The sequence below is a fragment of the Chiloscyllium plagiosum genome, chromosome 40 (assembly GCF_004010195.1).
Source record: "Chiloscyllium plagiosum isolate BGI_BamShark_2017 chromosome 40, ASM401019v2, whole genome shotgun sequence".
NCBI lineage: Eukaryota > Metazoa > Chordata > Chondrichthyes > Orectolobiformes > Hemiscylliidae > Chiloscyllium > Chiloscyllium plagiosum.
This window is the reverse complement of record NC_057749.1, coordinates 2,705,681-2,733,551: the sequence shown is the minus strand read 5'-3', so window position 1 is coordinate 2,733,551 and position 27,871 is coordinate 2,705,681. Positions and strand designations below refer to the sequence as shown.

The 27,871-nt window shown below is 41.9% G+C and overlaps 1 protein-coding gene across 1 annotated transcript in view; it reads right to left on the bottom strand.

Annotated features, from left to right (window-relative positions):
* The window catches only part of LOC122542423 (fibrillin-1-like), a 598,619-nt gene that overhangs the window by 367,158 nt on the left and 203,590 nt on the right, over positions 1–27,871 (bottom strand). The window contains exons 9-12 of the mRNA XM_043680114.1: positions 14,621–14,773; positions 10,872–11,075; positions 10,635–10,772; positions 10,200–10,319 (exon numbers count right to left, since the gene is read on the bottom strand). Of these exons, the coding sequence (XP_043536049.1) occupies positions 10,200–10,319; positions 10,635–10,772; positions 10,872–11,075; positions 14,621–14,773 (615 nt within the window). The remainder of the gene's footprint in view (positions 1–10,199; positions 10,320–10,634; positions 10,773–10,871; positions 11,076–14,620; positions 14,774–27,871) is intronic.

Sequence of the window (27,871 nt, the reverse complement as noted above, 5' to 3'; positions counted from 1 at the left end):
GGCACCTCACCTGTGACTATCGATGATACAAATAACTCAGCAAGAGGCCCAGCAATCACTTCTCTAGCTTCCCACAGAGTTCTCGGGTACAGCTGGTCAGGTCCTGGGGACTTATACACTTTTTCCACAGTAAATACTGATGCAAAACATTCATTTAGTATCTCCCCCATTTTCTGTGGCTCCACACAAAGGCCGCCATGCTGATCTTTGAGGGGCCCTATTCTCTCTTTTGTCCTTAATATATTTGTAAAAACCCTTTGGATTCTCCTTAATTCTATTTGCCAAAGCTATCTCATGTCCCCGTTTTGCCCTCCTGATTTCCCTCTTAAGTATACTCCTACTTCCTTTATACTCTTCTAAGGATTCACTCAATCTATCCTATCTATACCTGACATATGCTTCCTTCTTTTTCTTAACCAAACCCTCAATTTCTTTAGTCTTGTCTCACTACATTTTGTCAGATTCAAATAATAATATAGAGTCATAGATCCTTGGTTGCATCCACAGTATATTGTTTCAAGAGAGTGTCCTGAGCATACTACAAATTCTCCTTTATGACTAGCTTTGCCAATTTTATTTTTCCAGTCTACACAATGATTAGTAACACAAATGACTAATTTACTTCCTTTTTTAATTTGTCCATGTGGATACAAGAATGTTTGGAAACTCTAAAGAAATTCTTCAGATAACACACATGATTTGAATTTTTTTGAAGAAGTAATGAAGAGGATTGATGAGGGCAGAGTGGTGGACACAACCTATATGGACTTCAGTAAGGGGTTCAACAAGGTACCTCATAGAAGACTGGTTGGCAAGGATAGATCACATGGAATACCAGGAGAACTAGTCATTTGGATACAGAACTGGCTCAAAAGTGGGTGGTGGTGGAGGGTTGCTTTTCAGACTAGAGGCCTGTACCTAGTGGTATCCCACAAGAATCGGTGCTGGATCCACTGCTTTTCATCATTTATACGATTTAGATGTGAGCATAGAACATATGGTTAGTAAGTTGCAGATGACACCAAAATTGGATGTGTAGTGGACACCGAAGAAGGTTACCTTGGATTATATTGGGATCTTGATCAGGTGGGCCAATGTGCTGAAGCGTGGCAAATGGAGTTTAATTCAGATAAATGCGAGGTGCTGCGTTTTGGGAAAGCAAACCTTAGCAGTACTTATACACTTAATGGTAAGGTCCTAGGGAGTGTTGCTGAACAAAGAGACCTTGGAGTGCAGGTTCATAACTCCTTGAAAGAAGACGTTTGGTATGCATGCCTTTATTGGTCAGTGCATTGAATATAGGGGTTGGGAGAACATGTTATGACTATCCAGGACATTGATTAGGCCACTTCTAAAGCAATTCTGGTCTCCTTGCCATCGGAAGGTTTTTGTGAAACTTGAAATGGTTCAGAAAAGATTGACAAGAATGTTGCCAGGGTTGAAGGCTTTCAGCTATAGGGAGAGGCTGAATAAGCTAGGGCTATTTTTACTGGCACGCTCAGAGGCTGAGGGATGATCTTATAGAAGTTTATAAAACCATGGGGGGCATGGATAGGGTGAATAGCCAAGGTCTTTCCTTGTGATGAGGGATTCCAATATATTAGGGCATAGGTTTAAGGTAAGAGGGGAAGCATTTAAAAGGAACTGAAGAGGTAACTTCTTCACACAGAGGGTTATGCATGTATGGAATGAGCTGTTAGAGGAAATGGTGGAGGCTGGTACAATTACAACCTTTAACAGGCATCTGGATAGGTATATGAATAGGAAGGATTCAGAGGATATGGGCCAAATGCAGACAAATGGGACTAGATTAATTTCAGATATCTGGTCAGCATAGATGATTTGGACATTAGGGTCTGTTTACATGCTGTACAGCTCTATGACACTATGATTTCCTAACTCCACCATCTACAAGGCACAAATCAGACGGATGATAGAATGTTCTCCACTTTCCCAGATATATACAGCTCCAACAATACTCAAAACGCTAAACACAGTCCCACACAAAGTTGCCTCTTTGATTGGCACTGTATCCACCACCTATGACTCACCCTGGCAGCAGTCAGCATTATACACAAGATATACTGCAGTAACTTACCATGGCTCCTTCAAACTTGCAGCCTCTGACACCAAGAAGGGCATGTGCAACAGATGGATGGGAATTCTATCATCTGTAAATTTTCCTCCAAGTCACACACCATTCTAACTTGGAATCACACCACCGGTGACATCAATGTATGCGTCATTGTCAGTACAGCAAAATTCCTAACTGTGGGTGTACCTAATACGCATGGATAGCAGCGGTTCAAAAAGGTGGCTCACTGCGACCTCAAGTGCATTTAGGGATTGGCAATAAATTCTAACCTGGCTAGCAATGAACACATCACATGAATGAAGAAGAAAGGTATAGACTGAATTGGCATGGTTTCTAAGATGTTTTATTTCTATGATTATATAAATAGCCCAACAAACACCTCAAACTAAATTTTAGTTTATTTGCTATTATTTGCTTGTTAAAACAAACTCATAAAATCAATTCAATACAATTCTTATCTATTCAGTGAGTCTTAAACTTAAACAGAGAGCTTTTATACATAGCAAAGTTTACTTGAGTTATCAACCACTCTCTCATCATTAACCTCAAATTAAAAAAAATACAGGAGACATGTTTACAAGGAGACCAGGTCTCGGAATTGAATATTTGGAGTACTCAGCAAGTCTGCAAGACAGACTGAAAGGAAAAGGAGAAAGTGAGGACTGCAGATGCTGGAGATCTGAGTCGTGAGTGTAGTGCTGGAAAAGCACAGCCGGTGAGGCAGCATCTGAGGAGCAGGAGAATCGATGTTTCGAGCATAAGCTCTTCATCAAGAATGTGGGGGGCTCAAGGGCCAGAGAGATAAATGGGATGTGAGTGGGGCTGGGGGAAAGGAGCTGAAAATGCCATAGGTAGGTGAAGGTGATAGGGTGGACCAGATAGGTGGGAAGGAAGATGGACAGGTAGTACTGGTCAAAAAGGTGGTGCCGAGTTGGAAGGTTGGATCTGGGATAAGATGGGAGAAGGGGAAACTGGTGAGATCCACATTAATCCAGTGTGGTTGAAGGGTCCCAAGGCGGAAGATGAGGCGTTCTTCCTCCAGGCGTCAGGTGGCGAGGTTTGGTGTTTGTGGGAGAATTTGACCAAAATTGACACAAAACTGTGTGGAAGCCATCTTGTCACAAAGCAATTTTTGCAGTAAGATTTTAGCCTGCTAGCATAATGCTGTCAGAGCCCTGGCTGAGGAATCCTGTTTTGATAGCCTGACCTTGCAGCTGCAGGCTGTCTCTGCTCCTCGGGTCATTAGATAGTTCTGCTCATAAAATGATGTAATGTTTCTCTCTGTCGCTTATCGATTGTTTTAGCCTAGCTGAACCTGTAGTATAAGATAACATTCAGTTCTGTAGACATTAAGAAATGTAGGTCTGGACAATGTATGTGAACCTTACAACTGTCCTTAGGTTGCGTAATTAATGGGCAGTGGGCTTGTATTTTATGATATAACCTGTAACGCTCTGTATTTCATTGGAATACGTCAGACTTTGTTCTGAATGAAGATGTATTCCCTAAGGCCATGATAAAGCTAGTTAATTGCTCAAGGTCTCCTCTCTTGATTATTTTGTTTTAAATGATTTGGCACAAGATTTATTTTCCCCAACAGTGATGGAGGAGGTCCAGGACCCGCATGTCCTTGGAGGAGTGGGAGAGGGAGTTAAAATGTTCGGCCACGGGGCAGTGGGGTTGTTTTATGCATGTGTCCTGGAGGTGTTCTCTGAAGCATTTTGCCAGTAGGCGTCCTGTCTCCCCATTGTACAGGAGACCACATGGGGAGCAACTGACACAGTAAAATATGTGGGTGGAAATGCATGTAAATTTCCGATAGATGTGGAAGGCTCCTTTGGAGCCCTGGATGGAGGTAAGGGGAGAAATGTGGGCACAGATTTTGCAATTCTTGTGGTGGCGGGAGAAGGTACCAGGAGGGGCGGGTGGGTTGGTGGAGGGCATGGATCTGACAAAAGAGTTGTGGAGGGAATGATCTCTCTGAAATGCTGATAGGGTGGGGAGAGAAATATATCCCTCGTGGTGGGGTCTGCTTGTAGGTGGTGCAAATGGAGGAGGATGATGTGATGTATCTGGAGGTTGGTAGGGTGGAAGGTGAGGACCGGAGGGTTCTGTCCTTATTGCAATTGGAGGGGTGGGGTTCGAGGGCGGATGTGCAGGAAGTGGAGGAATTGCGCTGGAGGGCATTATCGACCACGTGGGAGGGGAAATTGCGGTATTTGAAGAAGGAGGTATGTTCTATAGTGGAATTGGTCCTCCTGGGAGCAGATGTGGTGGAGACTGAGGAATTGGAGATAAGGGATAGCATTTTTACAGCAGAAGGGGTGGGAGGAGATGTAGTCCAGATAGCTGTGCGAGTCAGTGGGTTTGTAGTAGATGCCCGTGTTGAGTTGGTCACCGTTAATGGCGATGGACAACTCCAGATTGTGAAGGGAAATGTCTGAGATGGTTCAGGTGAACTTAAGGTTGGGGTGGAACGTGTTAGTGAAGTTCATGAACTGTTCAACCTCCTTGTGGGAGCACAGGGTAGCACCGATACAGTCACTGATGTAGTGGAGGGAAAGGTGGGGAATGGTGCTGGTGTAACTGCGAAAGATGGAATTTTCCACGTACCACGTGAAAGGAAAAGAAGGTGGTGTGGCCTTACTGAAGAAGGAGAGATGACATAATGTAATGAGAAATGACATAGAATCCCTACAATGTGGAAACAAGGGATTCAGCCCATCAAATCTACGTTGACATTCTGAAGAGCATCCGACCCAAACCAACCCCCATTACCCTATCCCTGTAACTGTGTGGTAGGAAACTGAGCACCCGGAGGAAAGCCACACTGACATGGGGAGAATGTGCAAACTCCACACAGAGGATGGTATCAAACAACGGTTCCTGGCGCTGTGACACTGTGATAAATGTTAAGCCACCATGCTGCTTTCGAACTTCAGCAATGGAGCTGAGCGGGAGCAAGTGATGAGTAGCCTGGGAAGGTAATTAATATAAAACTTACGTCAGGAATTTACAGCCTTCACTTTAGCAGTGGAGCTGAGTGAGAGTGAGAGGAAAGCAAACTGGGAAGGTAAGAGTTTCTGATCCTGAGCGGGAAACTGAAAAATGATGTCACAGGAGGGCTGTGATTTGACTGGCCATTCGGGAGTCTGCTAAATTTGAATGTGTGTTAAATGTGATTCTGTGCTAAATTGAACCTTGTGAAATTACCATCCTCTATATGGAGTTTGCACATTCTCCCCATGTCAGTGTGGCTTTCCTCCGGGTGCATTTAGATTAAGATTAAATGCCGAAATATAAAAACATTCAAAACTAATTAAATAAGGATGCTGGGGCAGGTGATGTGCTGTTTATGCATGATGTGGGAGCTGGTGGACACCATTTTGGTTCCCAGTGACCATGTCTGTAGCAAATGTTAGTTGCTCGGAGAACTCTGGCTCAGAGTTGATGAGTTGGAGTCTGAGATTCAAGCATTGTGATATATCAGGGAGGGGGAGAGTTACCTCATAAGGGGGGAGAAATGACATAAGCACAGGAAATCAAGATGTCGAATCAGTCTGGGTAGAATTAAGAAATAGCAAAGAGAAGAAGTACTTGGTAGGAGTAATCTATAGCCTCCCAAACAGTGGTTCTGCAGTTTGGCACAGTCTAAACCAGGAAATATTAGAGCTTTGCAAGAAGGTTATGGCAATAATCATGGGTAATTTTAACATGCACATAGATTGGAAGAATCAAATTGGCAATAGTAGCCTGGAGGCAGTATTGAATATATTAGAGATTGCTTCTTGGAGCAGTATGTTATGGAACCAATTCAGAGAACAGGCTACTCTGGATTTGGTACTGTGTAATGAGAAGAGATTAATTGATGGCATCATAGTTAAGGATGGGAGTAGTGACTATAGTGTGACAGAATTCAAAATTCAATTTGGGTGTGAGAAAATGAAGTCCCACAGTAGTGTTCTGGAATTAAACAAAAGAAATTACATAGGCATGAAAACAGATTTGTCCAGAGTTGATTGGGCAGGAAGGCTAAATGGTAAGACAGTGGATGAGCAGTGGCAGATGTTTAAGGAGCTACTCAATTCCTCACAATTAAAATGTATCCATTGAGAAAGAAAGATGGTAAGGGGGGTAAAAAGCATCCATGGCTAAACAAGATGGTCAAGGACAATATTAAGTCAAAGACTAAGGTATGCCAAATTGCAAAGGCCAGTGGCAGGATGGAAGATTGGGAAACATGCAAACATAAACAAAGAGATACTAAAAAATTAATAAAAAAGAGCTAAGGTAAATTATGAAAGAAAACTAGCACAAAATACCAAAAAGGATAGCAGAAGCTTCTATAGATACATAAAAGGAAAGACCATCGCAAATGTGGTTGTTGGTCCCTTGAAAGCTGAAACCAAGGAGTAAGGAATATTGAGATGGCAGAGATGTTGAATCAATACGTGGCTCAGTTTTCATGATAGAAGACAATAATAACATTCCTGTTGGAATGGGTAAGTCAGAGGCAATAAATTACATAGGCATAATTGGGTGGCACGGTGGCTCAGTGGTTAGCACTGTTGCCTCACAGCACCAGAGTCCCAGGTTCGATTCCAGCCTTGGGCGACTGTGTGGAGTTTGCACATTCTCCCCGTGTCTCGTGGGTTTCCTCCGAGTGCTCTGGTTTCCTCACACAGTCACAAAGATGTGCAGGTTAGGTGAATTGGCCATGCTAAATTGGCCATAGTGTTAGGTGCATTGGTCAGAGGGAAATGGGACTGGGTGGGTGACGTTTCGTAGGGTTGGTGTGGACTTATTGGGCTGAAGGGCCTGTTTCCACACTGTAGGGAATCTAATCCAAATAAAATAGAACTTAGAACAATCAATATCGATAGGGAAAAGGCACTAAGTAAATGATTAGAACTGAGGACAGACAAGTCCCCTGGGCCTGATGGCCTACATCCCAGGGAATTAAAAGGAAGTGACAGTGGAAATAGCCAATTAAATAGTTACAATATTCAATGGACACGGGAAAGATTCTAGTGGAATGGAAAATGGTTAATATAATGCCCTTATTCAAAAAGGGAAGGAGGCCAAATGTGGGATATTACAGACCAGTTAGTTTGGCATGTTGTTGGGAAGTGTTAGAATCAATTACTGAAGGAAGCAATAGCAGGACATTTCGAAAGTCAAAACACTATCCATCAGAGTCAGCATGATTTTATGAAAGGCAAATCACATTTCACTAATTTGATAGAGTTCTTTGAATAAGTAACAAGCAAAGTGGATAATGGGGATGCTGTGGATATAATTTATCTGCACTCATGGAAGGCATTTGATAAGGTGCCACACAAAAGGGTAATTCACAAAGTTGGATTATATGGGATTAGGGATAATTTATAGCCTGGAAAAACGACTGGCTGACAAACATGCCATCCCGTATTCCCAATTCCTCCACCTCCGCCGTATCTGCTCCCAGGAGGACCAGTTCCACTACAGTACACACCAGATGGCCTCCTTCTTTAGAGACTGTAATTTCCCTTCCTATGTGGTTAAAGATGCCCTCCAATGCATCTCGTCCACATCCCGCACCTCCTCCCTCAGAACCCACCCCTCCAACCGTAACAAGGACAGAACGCCCCTGGTGCTCACCTTCCACCCCATCAACCTTTGCATAAACCAAATCATCTGCCGACATTTCCTCCACCTTCAAACAGACCCCACCACCAGGGATACATTTCCCTCCCCACCCCTTTCCGCCTTCGTCAAAGACCGTTCCCTCCGTGACTACCTGGTCAGGTCCACGCCCCCCCTTCAACCCACCCTCCCATCCTGGCACCTTCCCCTGCCACCGCAGGAATTGCAAAACCTGCGCCCACACCTCCTCCCTCACCTCCATCCAAGGCCCTAAAGGAGCCTTCCACATCCATCAAAGCAGAAATGGTATGCTCGCACCCACACACATCTGCAGTCATTGCTTTTACCTCGTTGATTTTAACCCTACTGCGAATCCTCTGCGAATATCAGCACTGTCCCCATGACTTGTCCTAACTTGTCCTACCTGCTTATCTTCTTTTCCACCTCTCCACTCCACCCTCCCCCCCCCCCCGACCTATCACCTTCATCCCCTCCCCCACTCACCTATTGTATTCTATGCTACTTTCTCCCTACCCCACCCTCCTCTCACTTATCTCTCCACCCTCAGGCTCTCTGCTTGTATTCCTGATGAAGGGCTTTTGCCCGAAACATCAATTTTACTGGTCCTCGGATGCTGCCTGAACTGCTGTGCTCTTCCAGCACCATTAATCCAGAATCTGGTTTACAGCATCTGCAGTCATTGTTTTTACCTACCTGACTGACAGAAGACAAAGTGGGTGTTTTTTGGGATGATAAGATGTAGCAAGTGGTGTGCCACAGGGTTTGGTCCTTGGACCCCAGCTATTTACAATCTATATTAACGACTTTGATACAGGGATAGAAGGCTCTAGAGCCAAATTTACGGACAACACAAAAATAGGCGGGACAGTAATTGCAATGAGGAAATAAGAACCTTACAAACGGATATAGATAGGTTAGGAGAGTGTGCCAAAACATGGCAGATGGTGCAGATGGATCTAAGTACTTGTTCATGAGTCACAGAAGACCAGCATGCAGATACAGCAGATAATAAATAAAGCAAATGGAATGTTGGCTTTTATAGCTACGGTAATAGAATATAAAGATAAGGAAATATTGTTCCAACTATACAATGTTTGGTGAGACTGCGCCTTGAGTATTGTGCACAGTTCTGGTCCCCTTATTTGAGTGAAGATGTAGTGGCATTGGAGGCAGTTCACAGGAAGTTCACTAGTTTGATCCTCAAGATGAGAGGTCTGTTGTATGAAAAGAGATTGAACAGTTTAGGCGTATACTCTCTGGAATTAAGAAGAATGAGGGGAGATCAAATTGAGGTATTCAAGATGATAAAAGGTGTGGATAAAATAAATGTGAAGCAGATGCTTTCTCTTGTTGGGCTTTCTAGGATGAGAACTCATAGTCTTAGGATAAGGGTACCAAATTTAAAACAGACAGGAGGAGAAACTATTTCTCCTAAAGGATTGTGAATCTGTGGAATTCACTACCCCAAAGTGCGATGGATGCTGGGACAGTAAGTAAATTTAAGGAGGAGTTAGACATATGTTTACTTGGTAATGGGGTAAAGGGATATGGAGAGAAGGCAGGAAAATGGGGTTGGGGAGCATATTAGCCATGATCAAATGGCGGAGCAGACTCGATGGGCCGAAAGGTCTAATTCTGCTCCTATATCTTATGAACTTATACAGATGTGCCAAAAATTACTTCTCATTTCTGAAACATGCTTATCTCCCAGCAATCCTCCCTCCAACAAATCCTTTATACTCTTCTTCTGTATTGTTTGAAATAATTTTTCTCAGAACAACACAACACTTCCAAATCCGTAATTAGCTTTAGAGGTTTTCATGGTTATCTCTGACCTGACCAAAGTACAGGGCATTACACAAAATTTCAAAATGTAGGCCCAAAACCATTTGTCTTAAGTTATTCAAAATCCTTAGACCTTATGTAATAATAGATAATTATATCACACAATTGCTTCAAGTAACATCACAAACAAGCTGGGAAAACATTTCAATTGAGTGAGATATATCAGTCTAAGTTATCTAAATCAGAGACAAAGTTTGGTTGATGACATTAGTGAACAGAATAAAAGAGTTAATAACTATCAGGAAAAAACAACCAAGTTGGATTTTCTTTCATCTAGAAAAAACTGAGGGTTGGTCTAATAGAGGTCTTTAAAATTACGAATGAGTTTAATAAATTGCAATATTTATATTTGTCAAAGTATAAAAAATTAAGTCATAAATATAAGATTTCTCAGAATAAACAAAGAATTCTAGATAAACTTCTTTACTCTGAGTTAGAATTTAGAACTTGGAACTGAGTTTTCTGCTACAGGTTGTTGGGCTTCTTATTGCATTGTAAATAATAGATTCTTCAATAATGTACCGGAGAGTAACAATTTCTTTCACAGTTGAGTGTTCTAATATAATGTATTCAAAGGAAAATGGAGTACTGAAAATATGGAAATATAACATACCCACACAAGTAATCTTAGTAGCAGTGCTTTGAAAGCCAGGATCACAACGGCAAAAGTAAGAGCCTTGTGTGTTCTCACATTTTCCATGCATACAGGGATTGCTTATACATTCATCAGCATCTGTTTGAAGCAAAATATTGTAATTATATTGAAATATGTTCATTTTTGGTTATTAAAATAGATGTTTGGAAATTAGAACATTTAAAAATGTAATAAAGAACAGCGCACAGCTAAATTTAATTACTTTAATTTGCAAACAATTTTACAATACTTTGACTATATATATCTAAAAACAATTAAAATATCTACCAAGCCAGAAACACTGGTTTCACATTGCCTTTAATGAAAACATTATCATACTTGAAATAACAAACAAACTCCATCATCAGATAGGGATTAACATAATACATCCCAACAAAGCAGTTTGAATCATACCAACACATTCTCCTCTTGCATCAAGTTTATAACCCATATAACATTCGCAGCGATAACTAGGTCCTTGAAGTGGAATGCATTGTCCATATAAACAGAGGTTTCTATAAATCTGGCAATAATCAGTTACATTTAAAGGCCCTGAAAAAGAAATGGGAGAAAAAAAATCATAATTTTATTAGAGAAATAGCTAACAAATATTGAAATAAGTAAATAATAACAATGGTATTTCGATCTTACTTGGTCCAAGGTGAGGACGACCCCCATTAGTCCAATAGTCAGGTCTGCCATCAGGCCGGAGACCACTGTCAGGCCGGAGACCGCCGTCAGGCCGGAGACCGCCGTCAGGCCGGAGACCGCCGTCAGGCCGGAGACCGCCGTCAGGCCTGGGTCTAAGTCTACCATCTGTCCAAGAACTTTCAATGCACAACTTGATATATTCATCTGAAAGTACAGAGATACACTTATCATGAGACACAAAGATGGAAAAACCTTCAGCTGAATGGACATTTTAGTAACTTAGTTATTTCTATTTTCAGCCAACATATAAAAATGTTACCAATTATATTTTCAGCCAATTTATTTTATGCTAATTTACCATAAGAACATTCTATTATTTGGTCTTTATAATCTATAATGGCTGCTGTTAATAGTTATGAATAGATATTTATTTACATTGGCACAATATGTTAGATCATAATTTTTTAAAATTACAGATAGAAAAAATATAAAAGGTGAAGTTATATGGTATTTGGATGAGCTCACAAGATGATTACAGAACTAGTTTAGTCATAGGAGACAGAGGTAGCAGTGGAAGGATACTTTACAGAATAAAGGGTTATGATTAGCAGAGTATTGTTACGCAGAGGAATCTGGGTGTGCAGGTCTACAGATCACTGATGGTAGCAGCACAGGTAGATATGGTAATGACAAAAGTTTTGGCATGCTTGCCTTCATTGGAAGGGGCACTGAGTATAAGGATAGACAAGCTATGCTGCAGCTTTATAGAACTTTAGCTAGGCCACACTTGGACTATTGCATACAGTTCTGGTCACCACATTACCAGAAGGAAAGGGTACAGAAAAGGTTAACCAGGATGTTGCCTGGTATGGGAGATTTTAGCCATGAAGAAAGGTTGGATGTATTGGGTGTGTTTTTACTGGAACGCAGGAGGTTGAGTGGCGATCTGATAGATGTTTATAAGATTGTGAATGGCATGGATAGAGTGGAAAGCTTAAGTCGTTTTTTTTCTCCAGGGTCGAAGGATCAATTACTAGAGGACAAACAGGAGGCTGGATGAACCAAGCAAGCCAAGCAGCATCAGGAGGTGGAGAAATCAACATTTCTGGTATAACTCTTCTTCAGGACTAGGTGTGGGAGTAAGGGGAGGTACAGATGGGGCAGTAGGGAGGGGGGAGTAGTGAAATGGTGTTACTGAAAGTATGACCTGGTTGCTTGACGGGAGGGGTGAATCTGAATGGTAGCTGGAAGGAAGCGTTGACAGGTGAAATGAAAGGTGTGGTGGGGGGGGGGTGGGAAGAGCTGAAAAGGGAGCGGGGGGTTGGGTGAAAGGTTATTTGAAATTGGAGAACTCAATGCTAAGTCTCAATGTCGGCTGCCCAGGTGGAAGATAAGGTATTGTTCTTCCAATTTGCAATCTGATTCACTGTGACAATGCAGAAGGCTGAAGATGAACAGGTTGGAGGGGGGAATGGGTGGGGAATTGAAATGGACGGTGACTGGGAGGCCAGGCTGGCCATTTCGGACCAGGTGAAGATGTTCGGTGAAACGGTCACCTAGTCTACATTTGGTCTCACCGATGTAGAGCAGACTACATCAGGAGTACGGGATGCAGTAGACTAGATTGGAGGAGATGCAGATGAACCTCTATCTCACCTGGAAGGACTGTTTAGGGCCCTGGATGAAGGGGAGGGAGGTGGTGTATGGACAGATGTTGCATCTGTTTCAGTTACAGGGCACGAACCAAGGAGTGGCAAAGAGAACGATCCTTGCGGAAGGCAGAGAGGGGTGGGGAGGGGAAGATGTTCCGAGTGCTAGCGTCCAATTGGAGTTGGCAGAAGTGTTTGAGGATGATTTTTTGATATGGTGGATGCAGAGGCTGGAGCAATGGAAAGTAAGGATAAGGGGGACCCTATCTTTATTTTCAGGGAGTGGTTGGAACAGTAGAGTGGGGAATGGAAAAGGAGTGGCGGAAGTCTTTTTGATGACAGAGAGGGGGAAAAACTTTTTGAAATAGGAGGACATCTAGGATGCTTGTGAATGGAACATCTGATCAGAGCAGATGCAACAGAGACCGAGGAATTGTGAAAATGGGATGGAGTTTTTGCATGATACAGGGTGGGAAGAGGTATAGTTCAGGTAGCTATGGGTTTACAGTAACATCAGTGCATAAGCACTGGAGATGGAAATGGAGAGGTCAAGAAAGGGGAGGGAGGTGTCCGAGATATACCAAGTGAATTTGAGGGCAGTGTGGAAGTTGTTAGTGCAATCGGTGAACTGATTCAGCTTAGCCTGGGTGCAGGATGCAGCACCAATGCAGTCATCGATGAAACGGCGGAAGACTTGGGGAACAGTACCAGTGTACGTACTGAAAAGGGACTTTTTGACATAACCGACAAGAGGCAGGCGTTAGCTAGGGCCCATGAGAATGCCTATGGCCACTCCCTGGATTTAGAGAAAGTGGGAAGAATTGAAGGAGAATTGAAGGAAAATTGAAGGATGTGTAGGTTAGGTGCATTAGTCATGGGTTAATATAGGGGAATGAGTCTGGATAGGTTACGCTTCGGAGGGTCAATTTGGACCTGTTGGACCAAAGGCCTTTTTCCACACTGCAGAGCTTCTATAGAACTCAAAACTGAGGGTCTGCAGAGCATCATTGCGGGGTATGGACATGTATAAGGACTACATATCCATAATGAAAATGAAGCGCTGGGGGCCAAGGAACTGGAACTTTCTGAAGAGGTGGAAGGTGTGGTTTGTGTCCCGGATGTAGGTGGGAAGTGCCTAGACTAAGGGGGAGAGAATGGAGTTAAGGTAGGAATAATGAGTTCAGTGGAGCCGGAGCATCCGGGGACAATGGGTCGGTCAGGGTAGTTGGGCTTGTGGATCTTAAAAGAGATGCGCAAGACAAGTTTTTCACATAAAGGGAGATAAGCGCCTAGAAATAGCTGCCACAGGAAGTGGTGAAAGCAGGCATAAGAACCAACTGGGCGAATTCTTGAATAGGAAAGGAATTGACTGTTTTCAAGATGTGTAGGCTTGGAGTGCTGTAGTGTTCTTTGTTCTTCGACATTAAAATTTATTATAGGGTTCATGTAGCAACAAATTATTCAAGACAAATATTCTTTTAATTCATAATGTAATTTCCCTTTAATAATTGTTACTAATTAAAAATGCATCTCAGCTGAACTTCAAGCCAAAAGTCCTGAAATCTGCATGAAGAAAATTTCTACTGACATTAAAACTTAACAATTTATATTTTTTATGCTTTATAACATAATGAAACATTGCAAAACAATTTACACAAGAATTAGAGCTAGGTTTTAAGTGTTTTAAAGGAGTAAAGCAAGGCAGAGAGCTGGAGAGATAGAAATACAACAACATGTAAATGGAATCTTTAAACTTGATTAGCATTATAAGTAATTACATTTTGAATAGTTCAGTAATTCTATGGTTGCAAAAGAAAAACTTAAACACAAATTCAGCTTCTTAATGTGAAATTCATGAGACCTTCCTCAGTAACCAAATTTGGCTTTATAACTAAGTGCCTCATTTCAGGATGAAGAGAATAGAAAGAACAAGCAACAAAACAAACTTACTGTTCAGAAATAACACAGCAGAGCCTCTGATTATATCAGGCTACTTTGTCTTGTCTCATAAAGAAAGATCACCTTAGACCAGCTGAAATATGCATAAATTTTCTTTAAAAAATACAGGAATCATTAAAAAGAGACAAAAACAAGACATACCAGTTCCACGCATTGCACACATTTCAGGAATTACACCAGCTGACCAACACCGACCCGTGTCACAGCAACACTCCAATTTGTTGAAAGGTCTTGAATTTTCTTTGGCACAACGACCATTAACCAGGTCAAAATAGCAAATTCCAGGACGTGCATCTATTGAAAAGTGTTCTATTTTAATGTTAAAGTAACATAAAGCTTAGCATCATGCTACATTTTCAACAAATTTTAGTAATAGATACCTAACATTAAACAATTTTGTAATCTGTTAACCATTCATAGCAAAGTGTCTATGTTTTCAAATTTTATTTAAACCACAATATAAGAATTATAAAAAAGGCAAGTGTTCTAGCTAGCTTATTTAATTTAACTGCATGTAGAATACTCGTACTTTTATCTCCCTCTTATTTTAGAGAGAGGAGTAATTTTGAGAAATGACTTGGCACAGTACTTCACCCATTGGGAGTGCAAACTGAATTTGATGGGATGCCAACATAATTTTCTGTTACTTCAATTCAATGGATTGAAATTACGGATTGGGTTGAGGGGTTGGGGTGCACCCTGAGAACAGGACATTGTGAAATTACCATTCTACTCTACTCCTTCACTCCATACTGAATCACAAATTTGCCCGCCTTCATGGATATTTTAAAAGAGCAAGCATTCACTACACTACTGTATGCATGTTTAATAAGCTATTGTCTCTAAAATGTTCATTTGTTTTGGACAGATACCATTTGAAAGGTTTTATACCTGCTTTGATTTTATGATTTACTTAGCAAATGGTATAAACCAGTTGCACTTTATGTTATCTTTGAACAAGACTGCCTTTTATTTTGTCTGATCTGTTGTTTTCAAAAACCATAGATTGAATCATGGCATCAGCAACTTTCAAGATCTTAACAATATAGATTATGTTCCTTTCTCCAGCTAAATATGCTTTTTTCCTTATGAAAGGTAACTAATTAATTAAACTTCAATTCTTTCTGATCAGCATCACTACTGTTCTGTGAATTTCTTATGATGCTTAAAAGTCTTTTCAGAAAGAAGTAAACAAACCAAGCCAAACAATTTCAACTTCTGTTTACCAAATGTTTTATCAAAACTGTTCTTCAGTCACCTACCGAAACAATACCATGAAACAACAATCTGTATGTCAGCGTGTGAAAACAATTGTCAAGAAACGGGGTCTCCCCCAATATCCTGTTCTAAACAAGGACTATTGGACCCAAAATGCTGTTGTATTAGGTTAAATGAGGTTGTCAGGGGGGTGGGACCCAAACTGGAAAGGAGTAAAGGTGAATATCCGAAGTAGGAAAGCAGCTAGAGAGGCTAGAAGACAGGAGTAACAAAACCAAACATTAAGTATGCCACAAATGTGGAAAGATGGCACGCAGCATTCACAATATGATAAATGATCTGAGGCGTAAACAGTGGTAAATAGTCATGATATAACTGCCATTATAAAAACATCACTGGGCACTGAATATTCAATGAAATTTGATATTTCACAGTAGGCATTGGCATTAAACGTGAGAATTCATTTCTGTATCTCTCTCAAAGACAGCAATATCACACTGCATTATGATTTTCAAAATTATACTTCCAGAATCTCTATTTTTTTTTCTCTACAACCTGATGTCTCAATATGAGGGAACAATTACTTTGTCACATAGTGCACAAGAATCCAGTATTTATATATCAATTACAGCATTTTAAAATTTCCCTTCATGTCTATTCTAAGAAAGTGCCTTAACCACAACATTTTTCTGCAAGTTTCCCATTCTAACCCCTATGTAAATCTGCTAATCACAACATAATTTTGGACAACTGGACTGAGACCAGCAAAAACAAATTTCTCTTGGGTTTTCACCAGGCAGAGAGCTGTACATTCATTAATCTATGCAACACGAAAATTGAGGTTAAAAGTATAAATATTTTAATCGATTGTAACACTTCCTCCTGAAATCTCACCTGCTTTGCACAGTTGCTTTTGAGGATGAAAGATTTTGAGTATGTCATGAGACCTGATATCAGAAGCAAAAATCATTATTTTTTATTTCCTTTTGAAATATCGTCAAGATGCAGGTTCTGCAGCAGGATATCAAATGTAGTCACCCAGGTGAACAAGGGTTAAAAACCTATTTATACTCCATTCTTTGTATCTCCAAGACATAATTAATGATGTTTTCTTTGAGTTGTACAAAGTTAAAAATCACACAACACCAGGTTATAGTCCAACAGGTTTAATTGGAAGCACTAGCTTTCAGAGCGACGCTCCTTCATCAGGTGGTTGATGAAGGAGCGTCGCTCCGAAAGCTAGTGCTTCCAATTAAACCTGTTGGACTATAACCTGGTGTTGTGTGATTTTTAACTTTGTACACCCCAGTCCAACACCAGCATCTCCAAATCATTTTTTGAGTTGGCTATGCTTAATTTCAGATTTCCAATAATGCAACCCTGGCTCTGAAAGATGACTTCTGATATATATTGTTATGTAAAGCCATCTTAAAGTTCACAAAAAAAGAGCCCATTTCCCTTACTAAATGAATCAATAACTAGGAGGAATGGGTTTAAAATAATTTACAAATTAGAGATAAATCAACAGTTTATCTTTCACCAAGATTTTGGATGGATATCAGTCCTGAATTCACCCTGAATTCCATGTGACCTCTTTTTACTGATCAACCTACTATCCGGAACCTTACCAAAGGCTTCAATTGAGGTCCAAGTAAACAACCTCTCCTGCTCTGCCCTCATCAACCATTTGGTAACTTCCTCAAAGAACTCAAACAAGTTTGTAAGACATGATTTTTCCTTGTTGATACCTTGCTGACTATCCAAGATCTGAGATTTTATTGAGCTGATAGAGATCTTGTCCACTGGTTGGAGAACTGATAGGGAGTGCTTTCGGTTTCTGGAGAGGACTTCACAGAATCATGTGGCTTTAAGTTACTTAAGTGGCCACTATTCAGCCTTTCATAGATTCTTAGAGTCATACAGCACGGAAACAGACACTTCAGTCTGACCAGTCCATGCCGAACATAATCCCAAACTAAACTAGTCCCACTTGCCTGCTCCTGGCCCATGTCTCTCCAAACCTTTCCTATTCATGTACTTATCAAACTGTCTTTTTAAATGTTGTAATTTTGTCAATATCCTCTACTTCTTCAGGAAGTTCATTTCGCACCCTATGTAAAAATATGTCCCTCGTGTCTTTTGAAAGTTTTTCTCTTCTCACCTTAAAAATATGTCCCCTAGTCTTGAAATCCCCCATTTGAGGGAAAAGATATCCAACATTAACCCTATCTATACCCCTCATGATTTTACAAATATTTATAAGGTTTCTATAACCTCTCAATCTCCTATGCTTCAGTGAGAAAAGTCCCAATCTATCCAGCCTTTCTTTACAACTCAAACCTTCCATCCCCAGCAACATCCCTTTCTGAACCCTTTCCAGCTTAATAATATCCTTTCCATAACTGGGCAAATAGAACTGGACACAGTATATCAGAAGAGGCCTGACCAATGTCCTGTGCAACGTTAACGAGATATCCCAACTCGTATGTTCAATGCTGAGCAATGAAAGCAAGCGTGTTGAACGCCTTTTTAACCACCCTGTTTATATGTGATGCAAACTTTTAAAAATTACATCCCTGAACCCTTAGGTCCCTCTATTCTACAACACTATCCAAGGCCCTAACATTAATTTTATAAGTCCTGACCCTGCAAAATGCAATACTATGCATTCATCCAGATTGAACTCTATCTGTTGTTTCTCAGCTCACTGACCCATTTGATTAAGATCCCATTGTAATGTTAGAAAATATTCTTTACAGTCTTCTATGCCATAAATTTGATGTCATCTGCAAATTTATGAACCATATCTTCTATGTAAAAGAGGACCCAGGACTGATGTCTCTGGAACACCGCTGGTGACAGGTCTCCAGACCGAAAAGCAACCTTCCACCACCACCACTCTCTGTTTCCTGTTATTAAGCCAATTATGTATCCAATTGGCAAGCTCACCCTGAATTCCTTTTAACCAACTTTACAGATTAGTCTACCTTGTGGAACCTTGTCAAAGGCTTAACTGAAGCCAACAACCTCTACTGCTCTGCCCTCATCAATCCTTTCTCGTAACCTCCTCAAAAAACTCAATCAAAACACGATTTTTCTCACACAAAACCATGCTGACTATCCCTAATCAATTGTTGCCTGTCTAGGAGAGGCAAGATGACTCAATTATTTGCACTGCTGCCTCACAGTGCCAGGGACCCAGGTTCGATTCCTGACTCGGGCAACTGTCTGTGTGGAATTTGCACATTCTCCCCATGTCTGCATGAGTTTCTTCTGGGTGCTCCGGATTCCTCCCATAATCCAAAGATGTGCAGGTTAGGTGAACTGGCCATGGTAAATTGCCCATAGTGTTTACGGATGTGTTAGTTAGAGGTAAATGTAGAGTAATAGGGAAGGGGAATGGGTTTGGATGGGGTAGTCTTCAGAGGATTGGTGTGGACTTGTTGGGCCAAAGGGCCTGTTGCCACACTGTAGGGATTCTAAATGTCTATAAATCCTGTCTTTTTGGATCACTTCCAACAATTTACCCACCCACAATTAATTTCCCCTGTGGGGCATTTCCTGATTGTCAACAGCTGCTGGCCAAACACAGCCCAACAAAGATTAGATTAGATTAGATTAGATTACAGTGTGGAAACAGGCCCTTCGGCCCAACAAGTCCACACCGACCCGCCGAAGCGAAACCCACCCATACCCCTACATTTACCCCTTACCTAACACTACAGGCAATTTAGCATGGCCAATTCACCTGACCCTGTACATCTTTGGAGGGTCACCTGACCCTGCACAAACTTTCATGCTGCTAGGACCTGAGATGCCTGAAAATCACTGTAGAATCCTAGCTTCGAGACAATTTAAAGCATGATGGAAATAAGCAATTGCAGGTCACAGTCAGAGGTAAGGGGACTTTTACCTCTTTTCAATGATAGGTTCCCTCAATTGGCCAGAGATTACCTGACAATCTCTGAGATTGTCAATACTATGTGCAATTCTGATCGCCCCTCTATAGGCAGGATGTTGTGAAACATGAAAGGGTTCAGAAAAAGTTTATAAGATATGGCCAGGTTGGATGGCTTGAGCTGTAAGGAGAGGCTGAATAGGATGCGGCTATAACCTGAGATTACCTCCCGTACCCCTGGGAGGCCACTGCAAAATATATAGGGTGGCTCCTGTCATTAAGTGGGCCAAGCCATTATGTTTGCAGCATGTTGAACTGCATTAAATCTAACCCCAAGAGGTTGCTGAAAGCTTAGAACCCATTGGTTGAAAATCATGCTGGGGTAGAAACCCTCATCACATTGGGTATGTTGTTGAATGTTGTAACCTATGTGGTTATGAATGAAAACTTGAAAAGTACAATTAAATTATGACCTACAGACATGTGATGGGCCCTTGAAGGTGGATTAACAGATAGTTAGGATAGTGAAGAAGGCATTTGGTATGCTTTCTTTATTGGTCAGTGCATTGTGTATAGGAGTTGGGAGGTCATGTTGCTGTTGTACAGGGCATTGATTAGGCTACTTTTGAAAGGCTACTTTTGAAATACTATGTGCAATTCTGATCGCCCCTCTATAGGCAGGATGTTGTGAAACATGAAAGGGTTCAGAAAAAGTTTATAAGATGTGGCCAGGTTGGATGGTTTGAGCTGTAAGGAGAGGCTGAATAGGCTGGGGCTATAAATCGTATATCCACTGAAGCATCAGAGGCTGAGGGGTGACCTTACAGAGGTTTATAAAATCATGAGGGACATGGATAGGATAAACAGACAAGGTTCTGGATGTAGGTTTGCTCGCTGAGCTGGAAGGTTCATTTCACCAACCCAAACATATAAACAGAAAGCAGGAATCATATACAGTGCTTCACCTGGAGGCCCACTGAAGATGTTACCTAGTAGGGTGACGAAACATCTGGAAATGAACCTTCCAGCTCAGTGAGCAAATCTACATGGAAATGAACCTTCCAGCTCAGCGAGCAAACCTACATGGAAATGAACCTTCCAGCTCAGTGTGCAAATCTACATCCTGAACCTCAACCTGAGCTACTAATCTTCTCAAAACAGACAAAATCTGGGGGTGAGGGATTCCAAAACTAGAGGGGAGAGGGTTTAAGGTGAGAGTGGAAAGATTTAAAGGGGACCTAAGGGGAATGTTTTCATGCATGTATGGAATGAGTTACCAGAGGAAGTGGTGGAGGCTGATACAATTACAGCATTTTCAAGGCTTCTGAATGGGTATATGAATAGGAAGAGTTTAGAGGGATATGGGCCAAATGCTAGCAAATGGGACAAGATTAATTTAGGATATCTGGTCAGCATAGATGAGTTGGACTGAAGGTTCTGTTTCTATGCTATATATCTCTATGACAGTAAAAGGCCTCCTTCTTGAAGACTAATTTAAAAAGGGCCAGAGATTGCATTTTTATTTGGACAGATGTGGTTCAAAGCTTACAAAAAGGTTCAATAGTGAAACAAGAAGTTAATCATGAAAGAGAAAAACACATGACATACATTTGACTACTCTACAGAAATCATGAATTGGTTATGACCTTAGGATTTCTACTGTAGGATTGACAGATTTTGGACAAACAAATGAAGAAATATACTTCTTTTGTTACAACACAATATGTAACATCTTATACTTTACGTACAGCTTTACATCAGAAAACAAAATATTTTCATTAACATGACTAAATACTTATTTTCCGTTAAATATGTCTGTCCAAACAAAACTAAATTTCAACTTCTGAATGAGTCATGAACATAATATCATGTTTTAATAAAAAGGAAAGAAAAATGAAGAGTATGCATACTGAAACAAGCACTATAAATCATTTCCCTAAACTGGAAACATTAAGTATGAACTCAAAGAAAGCTACACAGATTAATGGATCAAGGCCAACAACTGTTGTTACACTTTAGGCAAACACTTAAATCATCACAACTGGCACAACATTCAATAAGGTCCTCACTGATAGTTATCAGAGAACTGGCATATTTTTATTAGCGGGCCATAAGACATAGTAGAAAAGTAGGTAATTCAGCCTATCATGAATGCTTCGCCATTCAATGAGATTATGAATGATCTGATAATCCTCAACTCAGTTTTCCTGACTTTTCCCTATAACTCTTTATAACTGATTAAAAAGCTGTCTATTTCAGCTTGAATATAGTTAATGACAATAGTTTATTTCAAGACTTTGTGAGTTTACTGAAGAAGGAAATCAGGAGGGTGAAAAGGGGGCATGAGATAGCCTTGGCTGAGAAGATTAGGGTGAATCCAAACAGGTTCTTTCCAAGTATATTAAAGGAAAAAGAATAACTAGAGAGACAGTAGGATCCCTCAAGGACCAAAGTGGACCTGTATGTGTAGAACCGCTGGTGATGAGCGAGGTCCACAATGAATATTTCTACTCTGTGTTTACTATGAAGAAAGACATGAAGACTTGGGAACTTTATTTAGTGGTCATATCTTGGGGACAGTCCATATCACAGTTGAGGAGGTGTTAGGTGTATTAGAATATATGAAGGTGGATAAATCTCCTGGTCCTGACCAGATATATCAAGAGGCTATAGAACATAGAAGTTTTGCCTACTTGGTGTTCGGGTTTGGGATATCTCATCTGGGCTGCTGAGGAACCTGGAATGTGAGGGTAAAGATCCAGTGGTTGTGGTCCATGTAGGACCAATGGCATAGATAAACTAGGGCAGAGGTCCTGCGAAGGGAGTATGAATAGTTAGGAGCTAAATTAAAAAGCATAACCAATAAGGTAATAATCTCTGGATTACAACCTGAGCCATGTGCTAATTGGCACAGGGTCAGTAAGATTAAGCAGGTAAATGCATGGCTCAAAGATTGGTATGGGAGAAATGGGTTTGAATTCATGGCACCATTACTGGGGAAGAATCTTGCTGTTCCATGGATGGTCTTCACCTGAATCGTGCTGGTACCAGAGTCCTAGCGAATCGCATAACCAGGGGGTACGATTTGGTAACGATTACTGAGACATTGTTACAAGGAGACCAGGTCTGGGAATTGAATATTTGGAGTACTCAGCAAGTCTGCAAGACAGACTGAAAGGAAAAGGAGAAAGTGAGGACTGCAGATGCTGGAGATCTGAGTCATGAGTGTAGTGCTGGAAAAGCACAGCCGGTGAGGCAGCATCTGAGGAGCAGGAGAATTGATGTTTCGAGCATAAACTCTTCATCAAGAATATGGGGGGGCTCAAGGGGCCAGAGAGATAAATGGGGTGTGAGTGGGGCTGGGGGAAGGGAGCTGAGAATGCCATAAGTAGGTGAAGGTGATAGGATGGACCAGATAGGTGGGAAGGAAGATGGACAGGTAGTACAGGTCAAGAAGGTGGTGCCGAGTTGGAAGGTTGGATCTGGGATAAGATGGGAGAAGGAGAAACTGGTGAGATCCACATTAGAACATAGAACACAGAACATAGAACAATACAGCACAGAACAGGCCCTTCGGTCCACGATGTTGTGCCAAACATTTGTCCGAGCTTAAGCACCCATCCATGTACCTATCCAATTGCCGCTTACAGGTCACCAAAGATTCTGACTCTACCACTCCCACAGGCAGCGCATTCCATGCCCCCACCACTCTCTGGGTAAAGAACCCACCCCTGACATCTCCCCTATACCTTCCACCCTTCACCTTAAATTTATGTCCCCTTGTAACACTCTGTTGTACCCAGGGAAAAAGTTTCTGACTGTCTACTCTACCTATTCCTCTGATCATCTTATAAACCTCGATCAAGTCACCCCTCATCCTTCATCCCTCTGCTAATGAACGATGATACTCCATAGGCCTTCTTACAAACTCTATCCACCTGAGTGGCAACCTTCAAAGATCTATGTACATAGACCCCAAGATCCCTCTGTTCCTCCACCTGACTAAGGACCCTACCATTAACCCTGTATTCCGCATTCTTATTTGTTCTTCCAAAATGGACAACCTCACACTTGGCAGGGTTGAACTCTATCTGCCACTCCTCAGCCCAGCTCTGCATCATATCTTAGTCTCTTTGCAGCTGGCAACAGCCCTCCTCACTATCCACAACTCCACCAATCTTCGTATCGTCTGCAAATTTACTGACCCACCCTTCGACTCCCTCATCTAAGTCATTAATAAAAATTACAAACAGCGGAGGACCCAGAACTGATCCCTGCGGAGCTCCACTTGTAACTGGGCTCCAGGCTGAGTATTTACCATCTACCACCACTCTCTGCCTTCGACTGGTTAGCCAGTTTTCTATCCAACTGGCCAAATTTCCCACTACCATTCCTCCTGACTTTCCGCATAAGCCTACCATGGGGAACCTTATCAAATGCCTTACTAAAATCCATGTATACTACATCCACTGCTCTACCCTCATCCACATGCTTGGTCACCCTCTCAAAGAATTCAATAAGACTTGTAAGGCAAGACCTACCCTTCACAAATCCAATGATCCGACTATCCTTCAATGTGCCTCTCCAAGAGTCACTTGAATGTCCCTAATGTATCCGACTCTACTACAACTGCCCCTCATCATCTTCTATACCTCTATCAAGTCCCCTCTCATCCTCCTTCACTCCAGTGAGAAAAACCCTAGCTCCCTCAATCTTTCTTCATAAAACATGCCCTCCCGTCCATGCAGCATCGTGGTAAATCTCCTACACCCTTTCTAAAATTTCCACATCTTTCCTAATGAGGCAATCAAAACTGAACACAATATTCCAAGTGTGATCTAACAAGGGCTCTATAGAGCTGCACCATAACCTTGTGGCTCTTAAACTCAATCTTCCGTTAATGAAAGCTACACACCATGCGCCTTCTTAATAACCCTATCAACTTGAATGGCAATTTTAAGGGATCTATGGACACTGACCCCAAGATACCTCTGTTCCTCCACACTGGCAAGAAACCTGCCATTAACCCTGTAATCTGCATTCAAATTCAACCATCCAAAGTGAATGACTTCACACTTTTCCAGGTTGAACTCCATCTGCCACTTCTCAGTGCAGTTCTGCATCCTGTCAATGTCCCGTTGCAACCTACAATAGCCATCCACACTCCACAACTCCACCAACCTTCGTGTCACTGGCAAACATACTAACCCACCCTTCCACTTCCTCATCCAAGTCATTTATAAAAATCACAAAGTATAGAGATCCCAGAACCGATCCCTGCAGAACACCACTGGTCAGCAAGCTCCAGGCTGAATACTTTCCACCTACCACCACCTTCTAACTTCTATTGGCCAACCAATTTTGTATTCAGACGGCCAAGGTTTCCTCTATTCCATGCATCCTTACTTTCTGAGAAAGCCTACCAAGGGGAATCTTATCAAATATCTTGCAAAAATCCATGTATGCCTCATGCATTGCTTTACCTTCATCAACGTGTTTTGTCACATCCTCAAAGAATTCAATAAGGTTTGTGAGGCATGACCTCCCCCTCACAAAACCATGCTGACTATCTCTAATCAAAGTATGGTTTTCCAAGTAATCATAAATCCTGTCTTTCAGCATTCTCTTCAATACTTTGCCCACACTGACGTAAGACTGACTGGTCTGTAATTCTCAATGTTATCCCTATTCCCTTTCTTGAACAAGGGAATAACAACATTTGCCACCCCCCCACAATCATCAGGTACTACTGCAGAGGACAGTGAGGATGCAGAGATCATTGCCAAAGGCATAGCAATATTTTCGTTCGCTTCCTGTAGCAACCTTGGATATTTCCCATCTGGCCCAGGAGATTTATTTGTCCTTATGTTTTTCAAACTTTCAGCACATTTTCCTTCCTAACATCAGCCTGTTCTAGCATATCAGTCTGTTCGTGATGTCCTCAGAAACGTCAAGGTCCCTCTCAGTAATAAATACTGAAGCAAAGTATTTATTAAGGATCTCCCTTACTTCCTCTGACTCCAGGTGCAAGATCCCTCCACTATCCCTGATCGACCTTACCTTCACTCTGGTCATCCTCTTGTTCCTCACAAAAGTGTAGAACACCTTAGGGTTTTCCTTAATCCTACCCACTAAAGCTTTATCATGCCTCCTTCTAGCTCTCCTAAATCCATTCTTCAGTTCCTTCCTAGATACCTTGTAACCCTCTAGAGCCTTATACAATCATTTATTCCTCAACCTTAAGTAAGTTTCCTTCTTCCTTTTGACTAAACGTTCCACATCCCTTGTCACCCAAGGTTCTTTCAACCTACCATCCCTTCCTTACCTCAGTGAGACAAACCTGTCCAACACTACAGGAAGTGCTTCTTAAACAGCCTCCACATTTCTGTCATGCATTTCTCTGAGAACCTATATTCCCAATTTAGGCACCCCAATTCCTGCCTAATAGCATGGTAATTCACTCTTCCGCAATTAAATACTTTCCCATACTATCTGCTCCTATTCCTCTCCAAGAGTAAAGGTCAGGGAGTTGTGATCACTATTACTGAAATGCTCTCCCACCAAGAGATCTGACACTTGGCATGATTCGTTGCCAAGCACCAAATCCAATATGACTTCCTCTCTAATTGGCCTATCCACATATTGTGTCAGGAATCCTTCCTGGATACAGCTGACAAAAACTATTCCATCCAAATTATTTGAACTAAGTAGGTTCCAATCAATATTAGGGAAGTTAAAGTCACCCAAAGCAATATTTCTTCTGCACTTTTCCAAAATCTGCCTCTCAATCTGCTCTTTCGTGTCTCTGTTGCTGTTGGGTGGCCTGTAAAAAACTCCCAATAAAGTGATTTTGCTCCTTTCCTGTTTTTGACTTCTACCCATAATGACTCAGTGGACAAACTCTCTTTGATGATCTCCCTTTCTTCAGCTGTGATACTATCCCGAATTAGCAATGACACTTGTCCACCTCTTTTACCTCCCCCTCTATTTGTTTTGAAACATATAAACTCTGGAACATCAACAACCATTCCTGTCCCTGTGATATCAAAATCTCTATAACTGCCACAACATCATAGTTCCAAGTACTAATCCATTCTGAGTTCGTCACCCTTATTCTTGATACTTCTTGCATTAAAATAGGCACACCTCAACCCATCAAACCTTTGCCCTATCAGGTGCCTATCCCTCCTCACAGACTCTCTGTTTGCTGTGTCTGGCTACTCCATCATCCGATCCATAGCTCTGGTTCCTACCCATCTGCTCATTTAGTTTAAACCTCCTGCCCAGGATATTGGTGCCCCTCCAGTTCAGCTACAAGGAGGACAGGTTGTACATGTCCGACCTTCCCCAGAACGTATCCCAATGATCCACAGATCTGAAGCCCTCCTTCCAAACCAGCCCTGCAGCTATGTGTTCAGCTATACTCGCTCTCTATTCCTAGCCTCACTAGGCCATGGCACCGATAGCAATCCTGAGATTACTAATCTTCTCGTCCTACCTTCTAACTTCCAACCTAACTCCCTCTACTCTCTTTTCAGATCCATCTCCAAGAGGTGTTATCAATTGCACAAGTTTCAGAACTGGAGTCATTGTAGAGAAAGTGTGATGCTGAAGATCAGAGCTGAAAAATGTGTTGCTGGAAAAGCGCAGCAGGTCAGACAGCATCCAAGGAGCAGGAGAGTCGACGTTTCGGGCATAAGCCCTTCTTCAGGAATGAAGTTGGTGCGCCAAGCAGGCGAAGATAAAAGATAGGGAGGAGGGACTTGGGGGAGGGGCATTGGGAATGCGATAGGTGGAAGGAGGTTAAGGTGAGGGTGATAGGCCAGAGAGGGGGTGGGGGGGGGCGGAGAGGTCGGGAAGAAGATTGCAGGTCAAGAAGGCGGTGCTGAGTCCGGGGTTGGGACTGAGATAAGGTGGGGGGAGGGGAAATGAGGAAGCTGGAGAAATCTGCATTCATCCCTTGTGGATGGAGGGTTCCTAGGCGGAAGGTGAGGCGCTCTTCCTCCAGGCGTCATGTTGCGATGGAGGAAGCCAAGGACCTGCATGTCCTTGGCGGAATGGGAGGGGGAGTTCAAGTGTTCAGCCACGGGGCAGATGGGTTGGTTAATGCGGGTGTCCCAGAGATGTTCTCTGAAACGTTCCGCAAGTAGGCGGCTTGTCTCCCCAATGTAGAGGAGGCCACATTGGGTGCAGCGGATGCAGTAAATGATGTGTGTGGAGGTGCAGGTGAATTTGTGGCAGATATGGAAGGATCCCTTGGGGCCTTGGAGGGAAGT